Below are 19,656 nucleotides of genomic sequence, written 5' to 3' on the forward strand. Positions count from 1 at the left end.
AAAAAAAAAGATTTCTGCGTTGGCCGGGAATCGAACCCGGGTCAACTGCTTGGAAGGCAGCTATGCTCACCACTATACCACCAACGCTTGATATCTTCTATTAGCACAGAGCCTGTCAGATAGACTAGGAGCTAAACGCCATGACACCTATTTTACCAACAGAAAGTACATAAATATCACAATAAACACATTTTATTATAATAAAAAAAGCTTAATGCATTTAATATACAGTTTAGCAGTTGGTAGTACGAGTTAGCGATTAGTAGCCGACAATTTACGATCCATCATTACGTCTTATGTTCAAAATATACACCAACAACAAAACGATCCTTCATTACACACGCTGTACACCTAAACACACTCAAAAAAGCATCTATTTAATGTTTAAACACTCGTGTCTGAGTTTTATCCGTACTCTGAATGTAAAGATACTCTGTTCACTGATTTATTCGGTGCTAACGTTAACGCTACTCCTCAATAATTGGCTCGTGCTTCCTCTTTTTGAGCAATGTGTGATGTGTATATGAAAAATAATGGCGCAATTCACTCTGTTCCCACATGGAAAAGACTAAAAGTTTCACATTTATTTAAGGCAAATTAACATTATCGTTGGGTAATGCCTGCTTGAAGTAGAATAAACTGTGGGTAATCTGTTGTGGTAATGCTGCTAATAACTATGTAGGCTAAATACTGTACGTTAGCTTACTAAATTTTCTACACTAACGTTACCACTTTATTGTAGTAAAAACTAAAGACTGCAGTTTATCAGTTTACTAATATAACCCAACATATTACTAAACTGTTGTAAATAAATACAGTATAATAAATTTAACTAATGTTCAAAAACACGTAGCCTTTTTTATGTTGTTTGAATATCTGCCATTTACAGTAAGTGACTTTTAAATTTTGCGGTCTTGGTTAATTTTACAGAATATAACTAATTACATTAATGGAAAATTTATATTTCTGGTTAACTGTTTTTGTATTAATGATGTTTAATTATTTCTGCAGATGATTAGTGTGTCATTAATCAATGAGACGCACATATTTATCAGATTACCTGGCAGTGCAGATTAAGTAAATCTGTGTAGTGGACTTTAGATGGCGACAAATGCTTTGAGGATGCCCTTTTCTGCATAGTTTTGCTGTTTCAACATTTTATGCATGACTTTCAAATTCAGAATTGTGACTTATGTCAAGTTATAACTAACAAGTTATTTATTTTGGCATAATTTATATTTTCAAAGTCTATAAGTGTTTTTTTTAAGTCTGATAATTTTTTAAAAATATATTTCATAATTAATTGTCTGAGAGTTCAAGTTCTGCTCAAGCTAATTGAAGTGACAGTGAATAGTTTTCAAATTTATGACTTGTATCCCATATTTTAGATTCAATGCATGAATGTAGATTACATCCTTTCTAAATTTATATTTATTATTAATTTACATATACATATATATATATATATATATATATATATATATATATATATATATATATATATATATATATATATATTAATAATAAAGATTAAATTAAAATTTAATTATATAAATATTAAAATTTAATAATAAAATAAATGTATTTCATAATTCGTTTTATGACAGTCATGCTCAAGATGATTGAAGTGACAATAAATCATTTTCATAATTATGACTTGTATCTTATATTTTAGACTTAATGCATGAAAGTAGATTACATCCAAATGTCTACCTTTTACATTATATTTATTACTTTTTATGTAAGAATTTAATTTATTCATAAAATTACGTATTTTTTGCCTGTCAGTTTTAACCTAATTTTTCTTTAATTCCTATTGACTTATATCATAATTTTAGCTTCTATATATAATTTTAACTAATTATATCATAATTCTATAATTACATGTTTATTCATTTACTTTTAAAAAATTTAGTATTTCATAATTTTAATGTTTTATCCAATTTCAATTATTATTATTAATATTGTTATTATTATTGTTATTATTATTATTATCATCATCATCATCATCATCATCATCATTATTATGTCCTAATTTAGACTTTATCTCAGGAATTTAGAATTTTAAACATCAGAATTTCTATTTTTGCACATAAATATTACAGTTATGCCATAATTAAACATTTTCATATTGTAACTCAAATTTTTTTTTTACATAATTTTTGTCATAATTTGCATAATAATGACTTTTTAAATGTCAATGTCAGATTGTAAAGTCATTATTTTTGACTATTTTTGTTCCCAAATAACCATTTTTATGAGAGTTTCAACTTTTTATCTTATAATTATGACCTTTTTTGTCTCCTTTTTGACTCTACACTTCCAATAAATTAAGAAATAAGAATAAAACACTGATCTAAAAACATTACTAAAACTTAGCAAAATGAAATAAACTCTTACAAACAGTCTATTCACTGATCAAATGTATAATAAAGAAGCTAAAGCCTCCAACCTTCTTATAATAATGTTGTTTACTCCGCGCAGTTGTTATGATTCCTCCCCTTGGACTTGTCAAAATTCCCTTGCGCATGCGCATTAAAGCATGCTCGCGCACGCAGCGTAAATGTGTTCGTCATCACGCAGAACCGGAGCGCTCTCGTTTTCGGCATGATCGAGCATAATAAGTAACGTCCTGAGTTCAGCCGAGCAGCCCTGGAGCGAAGGTAAGTTACAAATTATCTATAGGTGTCAATTAGAGAGAAAACGGGCTTATCAGAGCTTATCTCTACTGATCTGAAGTCAGCCGTGAGCTCGAGCTGAAGCAGGTGAGTGAATGTGTCGAGCTGCAGAACATCTATTATACATGTATTACTATTATTATTATTAATAATAAACACTCGACAGTTATTAGTTTTGAAGTGGTGTTTACTCTTAAATAATCGACGTCTTTATTGTGCTGCCATCTTGTTTTGTGTGTTTGTTTACTTGTGTGTGTATAAATAGGAAATATGACATCTGACCGCGGTGTCTATTAGAAGACAGTCATGTTTACTGTTACGTCATGATGAAATATATGTGTATAAATTAATTTACTCTTATAAAAATGGAGTTTAAATGTGGTTAATATGATACTGTGGTGTTTTTTAAGATTAGATTTATAAAGCTTGGTACTTTAATGATATTGTATTACACTTGACAATGAAAACTAATCATAAGTGACTTTTAAAATAGCTTAAAAACTCGTCTGCTGAATTAGAGCTTTCATTAAAAGCAAATAGGAATGTCTGAGCCTTTTACGAGGATTTAAAAATGTTTTAGTGTAAAAAATATGTGAATAAATCTCACAAGCTCTGCCAAAAACTACTAAAACATAGAAATTCAACTGGAAAATGTTTTCAATTATGTAATTATTACATTATTAAATACAATTTATCATATTTATCAAATTGGCAACGCAGTAGGTAGTGCTGTCGCCTCACAGCAAGAAGGTCGCTGGTTCGAGCCTCGGCTGGGTCAGTTGCCATACTGTGTGGAGTTTGCATGTTCTCCCTGCATTCGCGTGGGTTTCCTCCGGGTGCTTGGGTTTCCTCCACAGTCCAAAAACATGTGGTACAGGTGAATTGGGTAAGCTAAATTGTCTGTAGTGAATGAGTGTGTGTGTGGATGTTTCCCAGAGATGGGTTGTGGCTGGAAGGGCATCCGCTGCATAAAAACTTGCTGGATAAGTTGACGGTTCATTCCACTGTGGCGACCCCGGATTAATAAAGGGACTAAGCCGACAAGAAAATGAATATTTATTAAATTATTAAATATAATTATTCAGATTCTTACTAAAAAGTACTTCACTTACTTCCAAAAAACAATTACTGTGAAAATAATCCCAAGATTTTAATAAATTTTTTATATAGTATTTATTTTATAGTATATAATAAATAAATCATATTTAATTTTGAAATTTAATGTCACAACAGTTTTATTTGGTTGGTTGTTGTCATGTTTTTTACAGTAACAGGGTGATTTAATAATTACTAAACACTCAGGGCTTAACTGTTTGTACATTGGTTGGATTAATTCTTAACGTATCTTCTGTGAACCAACACAGTTGCGTAATATATTAAGAAAGCAGTCTGTAAATTTATAAACAGTACATGTACATGTTAGGAATAGGAAGGGTCGTTCTTATTTTTTCCCTCATAGAACTAAAAATAAATAGATTTTATGTATATTTAAAATTTTGCAATCAAATATAACCTGATGTTTTTTTTACTGATATATATACACTCACCGGTCACTTTATTAGGTACGCCTGTCTAACTGCTTGTTAATCCAAATTTCTAATCAGCCAATCACATGGCAGCAACTCAATGCATTCAGGCATGTAGACATGGTCAAGACGATCTGCTGCAGTTCAAACCGAGCATCAGAATGAGGAAGAAATGGGATTTAAGTGACTTTGAATGTGGCATGGTTGTTGGTGCCAGACGGGCTGGTCTGAGTATTTCAGAAACTGCTGATCTACTGGGATTTTCACACACAACCATCTCTAGGGTTTACAGAGAATGGTCTGAAAAAGAGGAAATATCCAGTGAGCGGCAGTTCTGTGGGCGCAAATGCATTGTTGATGCCAGAGGTCAGAGGAGAATGGCCAGACTGGTTCCAGCTGATAGAAAGGCAACAGTAACTCAAATAACCACTCGTTACAACCGAGGTCTGCAGAAGAGCATCTCTGAACACACAACACGTCCAACCTTGAGGCAGATGGGCTACAGCAGCAGAAGACTACACCGGGTGTCTCTCCTGTCAGAATTTGGCATCAATAACATGAAAGCATGGATCCATCCTGCCTTGTATGGTTGCTGATGGTGGTGTAATGGTGTGGGGGATATTTTCTTGGCACACTTTGGGCCCATTAGTACCAATTGAGCATCGTGTCAACGCCACAGCCTACCTGAGTATTGTTGCTGACCATGTCCATCCCTTTAGGACCACAGTGTCTCCATCTTCTGATGGCTACTTCCAGCAGGATAGCGCACCATGTCATAAAGCGCGAATCATCTCAGACTGGTTTCTTGAACATGACAATGAGTTCACTGTACTCAAATGGCCTCCACAGTCACCATATCTCAATCCAATAGAGCACCTTTGGGATGTGGTGGAACGGGACATTCGCATCATGGATGTGCAGCCAACAAATCTGCAGGAACTGCATGATGCTATGATGTCAATATGGAGCAAAATCTCTGAGGAATATTTCCAGTAGCTTGTTGAATCTATGTCACGAAGGATAAGGGCAGTTCTGAAGGCAAAAAGGGGACCAACCCAGTACTAGTAAGGTGTACCTAATAAAGTTTATGTGTTTATGTATTAATAATAATAGTGTATGCTGGTATTAGTTATTGATAAAGTGTTTTTTATAAGATTGTTCAATTATTTAGAGTGTATCCTAGTTAATTATAGTGTGCGTTATTAAAAAATAGCATGCATTAGTTTATAATAGTGTGCGTTATTTATTAAGAGTGTGCATTAGTTAATAATATTGTGCATTAATTAATAATATTGTGCATTAGCTAGTAGGGGGCATACATTAGTTAATAAGAGGGTGTATTGCATAATAATAATGTGTATTAGTTAACAAGTGTGTGCATTAGTTAATAAGAGCATGCATTATTTAATAATATGCATTAGTTATTCAAAAAGTGTATTAGTTAATAAGAGTGTGCATTAGTTAATAATAGTGTGTATTAGTTAATAATAGTGTGTATTAGTTACTAATAGTCGCTGTGCTCCTGCAGGACAGTGGTGCGGGATGCTGCCTGATAAAGATGGACTGAATGGAGGTGGAGGAGTGCAGGACGGTGCCAAAGCTGAAGACCCTTCAGTGACTCTGTTCAGAGAATACCTGCGCCTGAAGACCGTGCATCCAGAGCCAGACTACGGTACCTGACAGAATTACTCTTTCTCTCACACACACACGCACACAGAACATTCACTGTTTTCCAGCATCTCAGTGCAGGTTTATGACGGCTGATAACCTTTGGAATAAACGTTTACTACTGTGATGTTGAAAAATGTCTAGGTTGGCAGATCAAGGGAACGGTGTTGTAATATACTACCTGCTTCATTCACACAAAGTCCACTAGTTGAGCTCTGGCCTCTGAAAGGGCTGATTATTCATTACAGTAAACTAGGACAAGGGTGCATTTATATAACATTAATACTTTACTGTTTATGTTAGTTTTTATGCTGAAGTGCAGAATTGTTCACCCAAAAATGAAAATATGTCATCATTTACTCAATCAAATGTTGCTCCAAACATATTTATTAATTTTTACACTCAATTTAGGGATTCAGTTCTTAAACATCGACTCATGCGTTAACTATAATTTGAAGTCCATCTATTAGATACAGTATATTTTGGACTGCAGTAAGCATTTTTGTACCTTTATTTCAGACAGATTAAGTGTTAGTGTAGTTTGGGTGAAAACATTGTGTCAGGGTCTGATTTCCTCTTCAAAGTAGTAGGATAGAATAAGAAAAGTTGTTTATGTAGCCCTTCACAGCTGAAAAGCATCACGTCTAGGATCAGTCTAATAACTTGATGTCAATCAATCATTGTCAGATGCTGCTCTGAAGTTCCTGGAGCGGATGGCGGAGGAGCTCGCTTTACCCATGAAGAAAGTGGAGGTGATGAGTCACGCTAGCAAATTACACTAGAAATAATGGTGCTGAACTGTACCAAACAATAGTTGAACCCTTTTTATTCCATTAAATCTTTGGGGTAACACATTATTGAAGGGGGTGTTCATAAGACTGTTATGAAACCATTCTAATAATGACATAGCATGCATTATGGATATGCATGAGATCTTATGCATGCTTATGACAAATAAGCTCTAGCTGTTTTGTCAGTTACAGCTTTGAAAAACAAAAAGGCGGGAAATAAACCCACGAGCATGCTTTGTCAGTTACAGATTTGAAAAGCAAAAAGGTGGGAAAAAAGACCCCATGAGCTGCTTTGTCAGTTACAGATTTGAAAAAGGAAAAGGGCGGGAAATAAAGAACCCGCACGAGCTGCTTTGTCAGTTACAGATTTGAAAAAGGAAAAGGGCGGGAAATAAAGACCCCATGAGCTGCTTTGTCAGTTACAGATTTGAAAAAGGAAAAGGGCGGGAAATAAAGACCCCATGAGCTGCTTTGTCAGTTACAGATTTGAAAAGCAAAAAGGTGGTAAATAAAGACCCCATGAACTGTTTCGTCAGTTACAGATTTGAAAAACAAAAAGTCGGGAAATAAAGAAATCTAAACTTACACAAAGAACCATTTCAGTGTAAAAACTTAATAAAAGCTCTTAATAGAGCTGTCACTAAGTGCAGAAAACCTCTTAATACTCATCTTTTTTTAGCGTGTCCATCTTGTTCTTGTCCACATATTAATCTCTGGATTCTCAGGTGTGTCCCGGTCGAGTGGTTGCCATCATCTCTTGGATCGGCTCCAGGCCAGAGCTCAAGTCTGTGGTGCTGAACTCACACACTGATGTGGTTCCTGTGTATGAGGTAAAGCTGAAACGCATCCGTCTCTGCACTGATTAACAACACGTCACATCACTGTATGTCCTTCTGCTGCAGGAGCACTGGAAACATCATCCATTCGCTGCTGTGAAAGATGCGGACGGCAACATCTACGCCAGAGGAGCTCAGGATATGAAATCTGTCACCATACAGTGAGTTTAAAACCAGGGAGCTTTAAATGTTCAGGTCAAATGTCGTTTTCTTTGCTTACAGCGTTAACTATAATGGTGCAATCACTATTAGAACATTTTCAGATGTCTTGAGTTTGTCTGAAAAAGATTTATGGTGAATTACTTTCCAAATGACTGGATTTTACTTGCAAATGTTTAAGCAACAGTGAATGTGATCCCTTGAAGATGTAGTTAGATAAGGGCCATTTCAGCCACAGTTTGTGGATAACAATGGCTGTACTGAGTGGTACGGTTTGGTATGGTTCACGATTATTACTGTTTCCACTGTCAGAAGTACCAAAATAACTAACCGTACTGTAACACTTTTTTGGGACCCATTCATTAGGATACCTAGCAAAACAGTACAGTAATAAAGGGGTGGAGCTTTAGTCTCTGCAGTAAGCTAATTGGTCTACAGAGAATCATAATTTGCACGTGCAACAAGGGGAACAACAGCACAGGAAGCTCGATTTTTAAATATACAGCCAAAAAATAACCCTGTATAATACTGTGAACCATGGTTGACCTGAGCTCAAACAAAGCTTGATTCTTCTTGTGACAAATAGTCATATGCCAAGCAGAGGAATAGGACCTGCCCTGTGTCTTCTATTGTTGTTTATGGGGCCGTTCACATGTCGCTTCTAAAGGCCAATGTATACTTCTGTGCTGATTAATCACGAACTGAATGAAGATAAAGTCAATCCAAACCTTTTACTCGTAAGAAATATAAGCAAGTCAGGGTGACTCGTATTCAACCGTAAGGTCCATTGCATAATCTTCAACATTATGCAGGCTCGTTGTGGATACGTACTCCTGTCTACATTTATGAAGGACGCAAATTATGTAGCCAGAGGTACGTATGGCTGCATTTGTCTTTACAATGAAACGGGGCAGTATGACACCACCATTGCTTTTCGTGCTACTGCTGATTGCTTGCCTCCGTGTGGACGGCTTTTCCGGTGTTACCAGTTTGCCCAGTAACTCACCACGTACGCTGATGGACTTGGGATGTGAAGCTGAGATCACCATGACGGTGCCGGTTGAGCCCGGCAAAGAACGGTTCCAGAAAGCAGGTAAGCAGGTAAAACAAAAGCAAAATAAATAAATAAATAAACAACAGTTTGGCGACGCAGTGGCGCAGTAGGTAGTGCTGTCGCCTTACAGCAAGAAGGTCGCTGGTTCGAGTCTCGGCTGGATCAGTTGGTGTTTCTGTGTGGAGTTGACGCAAGTGGTGAAATGACGCAGCCGCAACAGCTTTTCCTTTTCTAAATTGCTTTTGAAAACACTATCGGTTGGGTTTAGGGACGGGGGTGGGTGCGCTGTTGCTTAGTCAGTCAGTCGACAGCAAGCCGGCCTGGTCGGCTGAAGTTTGTTTTGCTTCCTCTGGTGGATTCATGCGAGAATAGGATGCACAAGAGAAATTTAAGATCATCAAAAAGCCTACACCGCGGCCTCTGGTGGATTTGCAAAAACAAAAACTGCGAGCAGACGTACCTCCTGTTACGTATTTCGCTTTCCCCAGAAATGTAGATCTGGGTAGGTATCCGAAATGAGCCTGGGTTGATAATCACCTGTGAAGCATGGCTTATATAAAAGTCATGATGAGTGAAATCTGCAGTGGAATTTTTTTATCTTACCCAAAACCCTGAGTAAATTCTTAATGAAGTAACCTGATTTATTGGACAAATTGTATCACATACAACAGTATACATGAGCACAGCTTTATATTGAAGGAAAATCAAATTACTGTTTGGTTGAAATCATAAACCGCTGCGTAAAACATGTGCTGGATGAGTTGGCGGTTCATTCCGCTGTGGCGACCCCGGATTAATAAAGGGACTGAGCCGAAAAGAAAATGAATGAAATCATAAACATTTTGAAACAGAATGATCTGTAAGTCTTTTTATTTGCAATATGAAGGAAAAAGGCCAAACATGTCAGAACAGATCTGCAGCTTTAATCTCAGTCAGAAAGGAATAATAATTTGTTGTTTGAGTTGGATATGGAGTTTTGATTTCTCATTCATTTTCCCCTGCAGGTACATTGAAGCCATTCGCAGACTGAAGGCGGCTGGGAAGAGATTTTCTCGAACTATTCATTTAACATTTGTCCCAGGTCAGACCTCACCAACATGCTCAATAACAGACCACAATTTTGACTGTTCTTATGGAGATTTATGCACTGAATTGAATTAGATTTATGAATTAGTTTTATTTGATTTTTTTATAGCTAGCATGAATTAAACATTTATCCTGACTTTGATTTCAGTTTAAAGCGCATTTTTGAATCATCAATGCACAACACAAATACGTTAGACTCAGGCCCCGTTTACGCTAATACGTTTTTGTTTTTAAACGCATAAGTTTTGAAACGGTAAAATGGTAGTTCATTTTAAAATAAACTAGTAAAAAGTTTGTTGAGAGTGACATTTTCGCTGGAGGAAACAGCTGTGATTATGAGGTGAGTACTGAGGAAACAGTAGATGGGAAACCTGATTGCTCCTATCTGACATTCGGGTACAAGTGATACAAGTGTATCCATAGCAAAGAACTGCTAATAAGGATATTTTATAACAATTTATCGATAAACACACACCTTGTCCTCTCGCTCTGCACAGCTGAGGTTTGCTGATCAAATGAAAAACGAAAGTCGAAGAGGAGCCAAATTCTGCTGCCGTCTTCATATCAAATTTAAAAGGGACAGAGAGGTTAATTTGGTCTTTTATTTGGAAGTTTGGAAAATAGGCCTAGTGACGGCCATGCTGTATGTCCATTGTCATTTTCATTTCCATCAAATTAGACTTGGCATCTGCTCTAACAATGGCCCATTGGTGCTTTTATACCTGTCTTATCTAGCAATACTGCAATACAATCCACTTTCTCTACATATTGACGTTTCTTTTGAATGTTCTTGACAGATGAGGAAGTCGGTGGTCACAAAGGAATGGAGACGTTTGTGAAGCATCCAGAATTTCAGACGTTAAACATCGGTTTTGCTCTTGACGAAGGTAAACAAAGCTGTAGATTCAGTCTTCTAGTGCCTGCAGTCGCTTTAGGACTACACTAAGGTTTTCTCAGATATGTAGACTTGCTTTTAACAAACAGTGAGGTGGGAATTCATTAAAAATGACACCATTTTAGTATTGCACACATCGAACAGGTAGATGCAGACAATATACTTCATGTAGAATTGAATAACTGACTGGTGTGATGTTGTTATTATAAACAAAATAATTATATTAATAATATCCTAAATGCAAATGCACACTTTTTTTAGGATTGGCAAACCCAACCAATGCCTATACCGTATTTTATGGAGAAAGAAACCCATGGTGTGAGTATCACCTTCACTAGTAGACACATTTACAGTGTGTGTGTATTGGTTTGGTGGTTTACAAGGACAGAAATTTGCATTATTACATGGGTATGCCTAGTTGTAGTCTACTACTGTGGTTTATGAGGACATGCCTGGTGTCCTTGTAATTCAAGACACTTAAAATCATGCTTAATGGGCTTTATGACATTCAGATTTTGCCACAGGTTTCCTCTGAAGGTTGGGTTTAAAAAAAGGGTGGGGTACGACCATATAATGACAATATAAAGTACATTATGCCTATGGAGAGTCCCTGTAAACCACTAATACCAGCATGTGTGTGTTTATATGTGAATGAATGTGTGCTCTGTGCTGCAGGGATCACCGTTCGCTGTCCTGGAAGTCCAGGTCATGGTTCCAGGTTTGTGGAAAACACAGCCGCAGAGAAATTAGTGAGTGTGTTCAGAGAATAAACATGATCAAATCTGGAGCTGCAGGCAGACCATTCTTTTTGAAAAGCCAATCGTTTTTGTTTGTTACATTTTTATCTGATGTTTTTATGTTGTCTAGTTGTAGTAGTAGTAGTAGTAATATAAATAACTAGAAGCTAAAGTCAAATGAGAGTCAAATGCTGTTGGCAGGAGACACAGCAGCAGCAGAAGTCACAGTGCCACCAACAATATTGCATTTGATGTACGTCCTCTATGCACTTCCGGTCAAGCGATTAAACATGCGAGGATGTAAAGAAAGCACTCAGGTGGAGGGGAAAGCGAAAGAGCCTGTAAAAAGAAAAGCACTTCAAGAAGAAGCAACAGCTAAATGTTGCAAAATGTCGTATCTGTTTAGTGTTGAAATAGTGTAGTGCCCCTACTATCAGTGAAAATGATTGAAAATATAATGCTTAAAAGGGATTTATAGTAAAACTGTAAGTCTGATAACACTGAAAACCAACCCAGGCTCATTCTGAAAACGTACCTCTACAGACGTTACTGGAGACCGCGAAATACGTCCCGGCGGCACGTTTTTCTGCAGTTTTTGTTTTCGCGAATCTGCCTGAGGTCGGCGTGTATGTATTTTGAGATCTTAAATTTCTCTTGCGAGTGCCATTCACGCCTGCTGTTCTCGCGTAAATCCACCAGAGGCCGCTGTCGACTCACTTTTTGACAGACTTTCTGACTGACTCAGCGAACGATCGGCTGACCCACCCTTCCGCTTCCCTAAACCCAACCAACACGTTTCAAAAGCAATCCAAATAAATAAAAGCCCTCATCTGATTTTTTTTTACCACGTTTTCAGATTTTACCACATCCTCACCCTGCTATTCACCTGTTTGTTTTATATTTTGGATTCTGTTTTTGTCTTACCTGCTTCCTGGAGCCGCTCTTCACCGGACTCGAACCCCTGTCTTCGTGGTCAACGCACCAGTGTTATCAATGCACATTCTCACGTTACTTTCATCGTTAGTAAATCCAAACGTGAGCGTGAAATCTGTAAGTTTTTGTGCGTATGCAGCGTTGATACATGAGGCCCCAGGACTGCGGGTGCCGGATCATCGCTTTTTGCCCAGTCTATTGCAAAGTGAACCGATCGCACCAGTTGCGTTTCCTCTAGGCACGGTTGCTTTGCGCAAATGAACGGGAACAGTGGCGTGCATCACATCACCTGTGCGTGCGAGCGATCATCCTCTCATTCGGTTTTCACCTGCTTTCTGTTGCTTGCGCGAACATAGTTATTTTTGTCAGTTATTTAGTCGTGCTGCTTCTCGATTGTAAGATCACATTTGCACAAATGTTGGGCCATCACTGCTGTCGAACCCTGCTTTTAAGAAAACTACAATTTGAAAATGATTTCCAACCAGCCAAAGTGGCTAGCGGGAGTGTCTGTCTAATCCGCCATAGCTGAAATCTACCCGCATTTGGCAGGTTGGCGGGTGTTAATATCAAGGCCTGAGCATAACAGTGTTGACTTATAGTATAATATAGTATACTATATATTATATATAGTAATAATATAATAATAATAATGATAATAAGCCCAATCCCAATTCTATTTTATATCCATACCATTATACCTTCCGCTTGGCCTTGAAACAGACTTTGTGTGGTTAAAAACAAAACAGCAGTGTTTGCATAAATAGTCTACTGTTAGTTTGTTGGGTCATGTTGCCTTTGCTTTTGCTCCAGTAATTTTATGTAAAGAATTATAATGCTGTGTATGTTTTTTTATTATAGTTCCATTTTGTCAATGTTTAAGGTGTTGAGAATTAGCAAGCTTGCTAAAACTCTTAAACAAATGCACTTGGTTGTCCAGTGTAATTGTGATGTCCATGTCAAATAAATAAATAAGCTGTAGGGGTATATTGATTTTATAATATAGTTTTTGACCTTTCTGTTAAAGACAATATTAAGAAAAAAAAATGTTAAAAAGCACGTTTTTTAAATGATGATAACAGTGTTCACACCTGTTTGCTGATCCTTAAATCATCATATTGGAATAATTTCTGAAGAGTCATGTGACATTGAAAACTGGAGTATTGATGCTGAAAATTCAGCTTTAAATCACAGAAGTAAATGTGTTTTAATTTGCAACAGTATATCTGTATATTTCACATGTTTTTACTCTTTATAATGAATTCTGCCTCGTCTGTTTCTCGTGTCCACAGCGGCGAGTTATAAACTCTTTCCTGGAGTTCAGAGAGAAGGAGAAACAGCGGTGAGCTTTCCTCAGAAATCAACGTTTGGTTAAAGCAGAGCTGTTGAACATGAAGAAACACTGGTCTGTGTGTGTGTGTGTGTGTGTGTGTGTGTGTGTTTTCAGACTGAACACCAGTGAGTGTTTCACACTGGGAGACGTCACCACTATTAACATGACCATGGTCAAAGGAGGCGTCGCTTATAATGTGGTTCCTGCAGAAATGGACGTCAGCTTTGACTTGAGAATCCCTCCTACTGTTAACCTGCAGGTCTGTGTTTGCATTCATTCATCCATCAATCTATCCATTAATTTATGCATTCATCCATCCATTCACTCACCCATCCATCTATTCATGCATTCATTTATTCATCAATTCATTCATTCATCCATATATTCATCCATTTATTCATCCATTCATTCATCCATTTATTTATTCATCCTTTCATACATCCATTCATTCACCTATCCGTCTATTTGTTCATCCATTCTTTCATCCATTTATCCATTCATTCATGCATTCTTTTATTCATTCATCCGTCTATTTATTTATTCACTCATCCATTCATATATCCATCCATTCATTCATTCATTCATTCATCCATTTATCCATTCATACATCCATTCATTCATGCATTCATCCATCTATTAATTCATCCAGCCATTCATCCATCCATCTATTTATTCATTCAACCATTCATTCATTCATTCATTCATTCAACCATTCATACATCCAGTCATTCATTCAATAATGCATTCATTCATCCATCCATTCATTCGTCTATCCATCCATTCATCCGCCTATTCATTCATTCATTTATTCATCTATCCATTCACCTATCAATTCATCCATGCATTCATTCATTCATCCATCTATTCATTCATGCATGCATTCATCCATACATCCAATTATCCATCCATTCATCCATCAATTCATTCATATATTAATTTATTAATCCATCCATTCATCCTTTCATTCATCCATCCCGCCACTCATTAATTCATTCATTTATCTATCCATTTATTCATCCATCCATTCATTCATGCATTCATTCTTCCATCCATTCATTCGTCCATCCATCTATTTATTCATTCTTCCATCCATTCATACATGCATTCATTCATTTATTAAATCATTTATCCATTCATCCATCATTCTTTCATCCATTCATACATCCATTCATCCATTTATTCATTCATCAGTCCATCCATTCACCTATCAATTCATCCATGTATTCATTCATCCATTAATCCATCTATTCATTCATTTATTCATGAATCCATCCATTCATCTATCCATTCATCCATACATTCAACCATCAATTCATCCATTCATTCATTCAAACCAATTTTTATATCGAGTGTCAGATCTAATTCCTTCATCTTGCAGGAGTTTGAGGAAAAGATAAAAGTCTGGTGTAGAGAAGCCGGTGAAGACGTGACGTATGATTTTGCACAGGTCAGATTTGTTTTTACACGCTTCAAGTTTCTGCCTGGACCTTTTTCAACCTCTAATAAAAACATTTTTATTCTGAGTTAATTTTTTAGTGTTACTAGTCAAAATTTTAGTTATTCTTTTAATTGTCAATCCAATGACAAACAGATGATCTGTGCACATGTAAACCTAGCCATTGACCGTTCTTTAGGTTTAAATGTGAGGAACTTTAAAGTCCTGTAATTGAAAACTTTTATTCTGAATTTAAGGGTTACCAGACATCCCATTTTTTACATCAGCTATGCATTGTGTTTGTGAATTTATGTTTTGTCTGCTTTCAAAGAAATTTAGAGCCTGATATTCTAAGCATAATCATAAAACAAACTCTTAAAAACGTCTCACAATGGTCCTAGTACTGAGTCTTACGGTACTCCGATCCATGCTGTATGTGTTTGTGTTAAGGCTGAAAGGCTGATCTTCATTATTATTTTCTCTTCTATTCAGAAACACATGGACCAGAACTTGACCTCCACAAATGAGAGCGACCCCTGGTGGCAAGCTTTCCACTCCACCTGCAAAGCAATGTGAGAAAACCTACCAACACATGCTCATTGGGAATGTGTGCCCAGGGCCACACTTTTGAGAACCGAGAAATATGTGTGTATTGTGTGTAATATTGTGTGTAAAACAAATGCTATGGGCCGCTTACCACCATATGGACAGCTTTTCTAGTGTGACTGGTTTGTTCATCAACATGTAGAGTTGGACTAGGGATGAGGAGCGTCCCAGAAACTGGGTTAAACGAAACCAAAAAACAAAGCAGTGTGAAATTGTGGCAAAAGCAGGCAGCGTAGATGCCTTTACATCTCTAGTTTGCCTTTGAAAACACTTATCATTTGGGGTTAGTGAAGGAGTGTGTGGGTCAGTCAATAGCAAGCTGATCAGAATCAGAATCAGAAAGAGCTTTATTGCCAGGTATGTTCACACATATGAGGAATTTGTTTTGGTGACAAAGCTTCTACAGTGCAACAGGGTTACAGAGACAGGACAGAAAACAGACAATAAATATATTTTAAAAAATAGAAGTAAGTAGTGAGTGCAAATATACAGATTGACAAGTGTATGTACATGTTTATTACTATATACAACGTTATATGTGCAGCTGTTATGTGCAAATTGGCATGTAAAGTGTGTTGTTAAATAAGTGTATATGTGTATAAAAGTGTATAGCAAGTAGTGATGTTGGTTTCGCAATTATTATCATCAAGTGTTCATGAGATGGATTGCCTGAGGGAAGAAACTGTTTCTGTGTCGGGCTGTTCTGGTGCGCAGTGCTCTGTAGCGACGACCAGAAGGTAAAAGTTCAAAGAGGCAGTGTGCTGGGTGTGAGGGGTCCACAGTGATTTTGGCAGCCCTTCTGCTCGCTCTGGATAAGTACAGTTCTTGGGGAGTAGGAAGGGTTGTACCAGTGATTCGCTCAGCAGTCCGAACTATTCGACGTAGTCTTTGGAGGTCGTATTTAGTAGCTGAGCTAAACCAGACAGTTATTGATGTGCAGATGACTGATTCAATGATGGAGGTGTAGAACTGTTTCAGCAGCTCCTTTGGGAGGTTAAACTTCCTCACATATATGCATGGTAACAATCCGACCATCTTCTCTCATGGACCTGTGCGAGAAGGACGTTAATATTGGCAGTAATGAATATAACGGCTTCGTAAATGGTGTATTTAAGAGAAATGGTACATATGAGAAAACATCAGATTGTCAAAAACACACACGGTTGCCTTTAGTGGATTTGTGTAAACGAAAACTCCAGCATATGAAGCTCAGGACACTTATTTCTCGGTTCTCAAAAATGTATCCCTGGGCACATATTCCCAATGATCCTGTGTTAAAATCTACCCCCACTTCTGTGAGCATGAATTTTTTTGCTCGAACACATTGCAGACATGTGACTTTCTCCATCTCCTGACAGGAACATGACTCTGAAAAAGGAAATCTTCCCTGCTGCCACAGACAGCCGCTTCATTCGGGAAGTAAGTCAGTTTCACTCCTGTCTGCAAGAGTCAACAACCACACAGAAATCACAGTAATGACAAATGCTAAATTTATTAGCCCTCTCATGAAATTTAAACCACTGTTGTACAATTGTCTAATAAGCCTAACTTCCTTTGTTAACCTAATTAAGCCTTTAAATGAGCTAAATACTAGAATATTGTAAAATATTATAAGTAGTCATCATGGCAAAGACAAAATTGTTCATAGAACTTAGTTATTAGATTATTATTCGTTGTTTATTAACTATTATGTTTAAAGGTGCCATATCCTGCATTGATTTAATAAGTTAAATTGTTCTCTGATGTCTACATAGTAGGTTTATGGCTTCAGTAAGTTCAAAAAATCTCCAGAAATGGTTATATAAGCTTCTGTGTTACTCCATAAACACTCAAAGAATCAGAAGGTCCATGATTGACCATATATGGCTCGTGCTGTGAATATTAATGAGCTCCGCTCTGACGTGCCCTCCTACAGACACACACACAGAGCATGATGTACGCTGAACACTGACAAATATAAACCCAATCAGAGTAACATTAACCTATTTTGCTTACCAGATCTGTTGTGGATAAAGGCTAAATTATAATTAGGCTTGACTAAAGAGAGTGATAGAGATGTATCACGTTGTATTTTGAAGCTACAGTCAATGAAAACACAGCCAGTTCACACAGGTGAGTGGGCTTGACAAACCACCTGTAGAAACACTCTCTCTCTCTCAAAAAAATTTTCCCCCTCCTAACACTCTTTGTATAACCAGCACTTGTGTGTATTGCCTCTTCGTGTTGGATCGCTGATTGCGTCCTCAACTGTAAGTTGCTTTGGACAAAAGCATCTGCTAAATGACTAAATTTAAATGTTGTCTTATTTTGTAGGTGGGTCTTCCTGCCATCGGATTCTCTCCAATGAATCTCACCCCCATCTTGCTTCACGATCACAACGAGTACCTGAACGAACAGGTGTTTCTGCGGGGCATTCAGGTGTACGAGCGGCTCATTCCTGCTCTGGCCGGTGTGGCTCCTCTGAGCGGAGAACTGTAGATTCACACTGTATCCGAAATAGCTCCCTATACCATTAAATAGTGCACTATTTGAGAGAGTAGCCATTTCTTGTGGTGTCTGAACTCATAGTGGACGCTCTGAAGTGCACTCAATCCATCCCACAATGCACCACAATAACAAGTGTACATCCCACGTACACTCAACAGTCAGAAAATACTCATAATGCACTGTGAGAGTTTGGCACTGAATGAATTTTCGCATTTGAACACAAGATGGCGTTCACAGCAGATTCATATCAGTGTACTTTTCAAAATAAAATATAGGTTAATTAAAGTAATGTTTGTACACATGACAGAAATCAAAACACTTGGTTTCATTACTAGTAGACGACTAATAGTCAAATAATTATCACAGGGTCTGACCTGAAATTGAAAATATTCATAATATCAGCCAAATATTTGCCAGAGAAGCACAAACTAAATGGCATCCCTTCAGTGCGCTCCAATTCACTCACTCATTTTCATTCACTCTTTTAATAGACTATATTAGTGGACTCATGTAGGGAATAGTGAATGAGGGTATAGTGGGCGATTTCAGATACAGCATCAGTCTTTCTGTTCATCTCCCTAAGCTTGCCGACTGAAATACGGTGCTGATTTTCACTCATATCGAGAATCGTATCTGCCATAACACCAAAGAATGAGCTGATCCCATATAACCGAGATCATCATTTTATGTTCGCTTTAACTCAGGAGACCCAGTTATTCAATAATGTCTTAGAGATGCTTTTGAGTCTTATTTGTCTGCTGACATTCACAGTTAGAAGCTGCTATAAACCATCTTAATTCATAAAGTTTGTAAATTTGGCCTGTAAGGTAAGGTGGCCTGTGTCTCAGATGAGAAATGAAAATGTTTTCAGAGACTCAAACGGTGTAGCTGTGCTTGCCATATATGCATTATATTTTTAATACAGATGATTTTAATGCAAATGTATGGTAATATACTGAAAATATGTATGGGTGATGTATAATTAGACTTATAATACACTATACTACACAGTTAGACTAAATCACGCCTCATGATTTTAAATGTTATGAATTTTGAAGTTACCTCAAACTGGTGCTACTTTGCCTCCTGATTAAATAAAATGAAAAGGGTACCATACATATCAAAGCTGTCAGAAGTTTATTAATATTATCAGTAGTCATAGTAGTAGTTTTTTCATCATCATCTGAAGTGGGTATTATTGTCTTGAGATTTTCCTTTGGTAAAAGGAAATGCTCTTTATTTAGCTGAAGTGACAAATATATGTATAACTAATGGACTGTAGCTTTCAAAGTTAATTTGAGGTGAAGTGTGTTTCCCTTCCCTTTCACAAAGGTCAGGACCATGACATCCCAATCGTCAGGCACAGGAACTGCCTCTTGGGACATGGAATGTCACCTCACTGGAAGGAGCTTGAGCTTGTGCGGGAGTACTGAAT

At 37.1% G+C, this 19,656-nt stretch overlaps 1 protein-coding gene and 1 non-coding gene across 3 annotated transcripts; one reads left to right on the forward strand and one right to left on the reverse strand.

Annotated features, from left to right (window-relative positions):
• Positions 1-15: 15 nt before the first annotated feature.
• Positions 16-87, reverse strand: trnag-ucc (transfer RNA glycine (anticodon UCC)). Its single transcript has one exon. It is a non-coding gene; the product is annotated as a tRNA-Gly (tRNA).
• Positions 88-2,555: 2,468 nt separating this feature from the next.
• Positions 2,556-19,337, forward strand: acy1 (aminoacylase 1). Of its 2 annotated transcripts, none has more exons than XM_056448103.1 (15): positions 2,556-2,663; positions 5,733-5,876; positions 6,560-6,624; positions 7,389-7,493; positions 7,566-7,660; positions 9,717-9,793; positions 10,596-10,685; positions 10,955-11,011; positions 11,369-11,442; positions 13,653-13,702; positions 13,808-13,952; positions 15,072-15,140; positions 15,621-15,700; positions 17,093-17,153; positions 18,048-19,337. In XM_056448103.1, the coding sequence occupies exons 2-15, from the start codon at positions 5,747-5,749 to the stop codon at positions 18,210-18,212; spliced, it is 1,263 nt and encodes a 420-aa protein (XP_056304078.1). In that variant the 5' UTR covers positions 2,556-2,663; positions 5,733-5,746; the 3' UTR covers positions 18,213-19,337. The 2 variants fall into 2 exon arrangements, with proteins under 2 accessions (XP_056304078.1, XP_056304079.1); XM_056448104.1 differs by lacking the exon at positions 2,556-2,663 and adding an exon at positions 2,670-2,765.
• Positions 19,338-19,656: the final 319 nt, after the last annotated feature.

Source organism: Danio aesculapii, chromosome 22 (assembly GCF_903798145.1).
Source record: "Danio aesculapii chromosome 22, fDanAes4.1, whole genome shotgun sequence".
In the NCBI taxonomy this organism is placed as follows: Eukaryota; Metazoa; Chordata; class Actinopteri; order Cypriniformes; family Danionidae; genus Danio; species Danio aesculapii.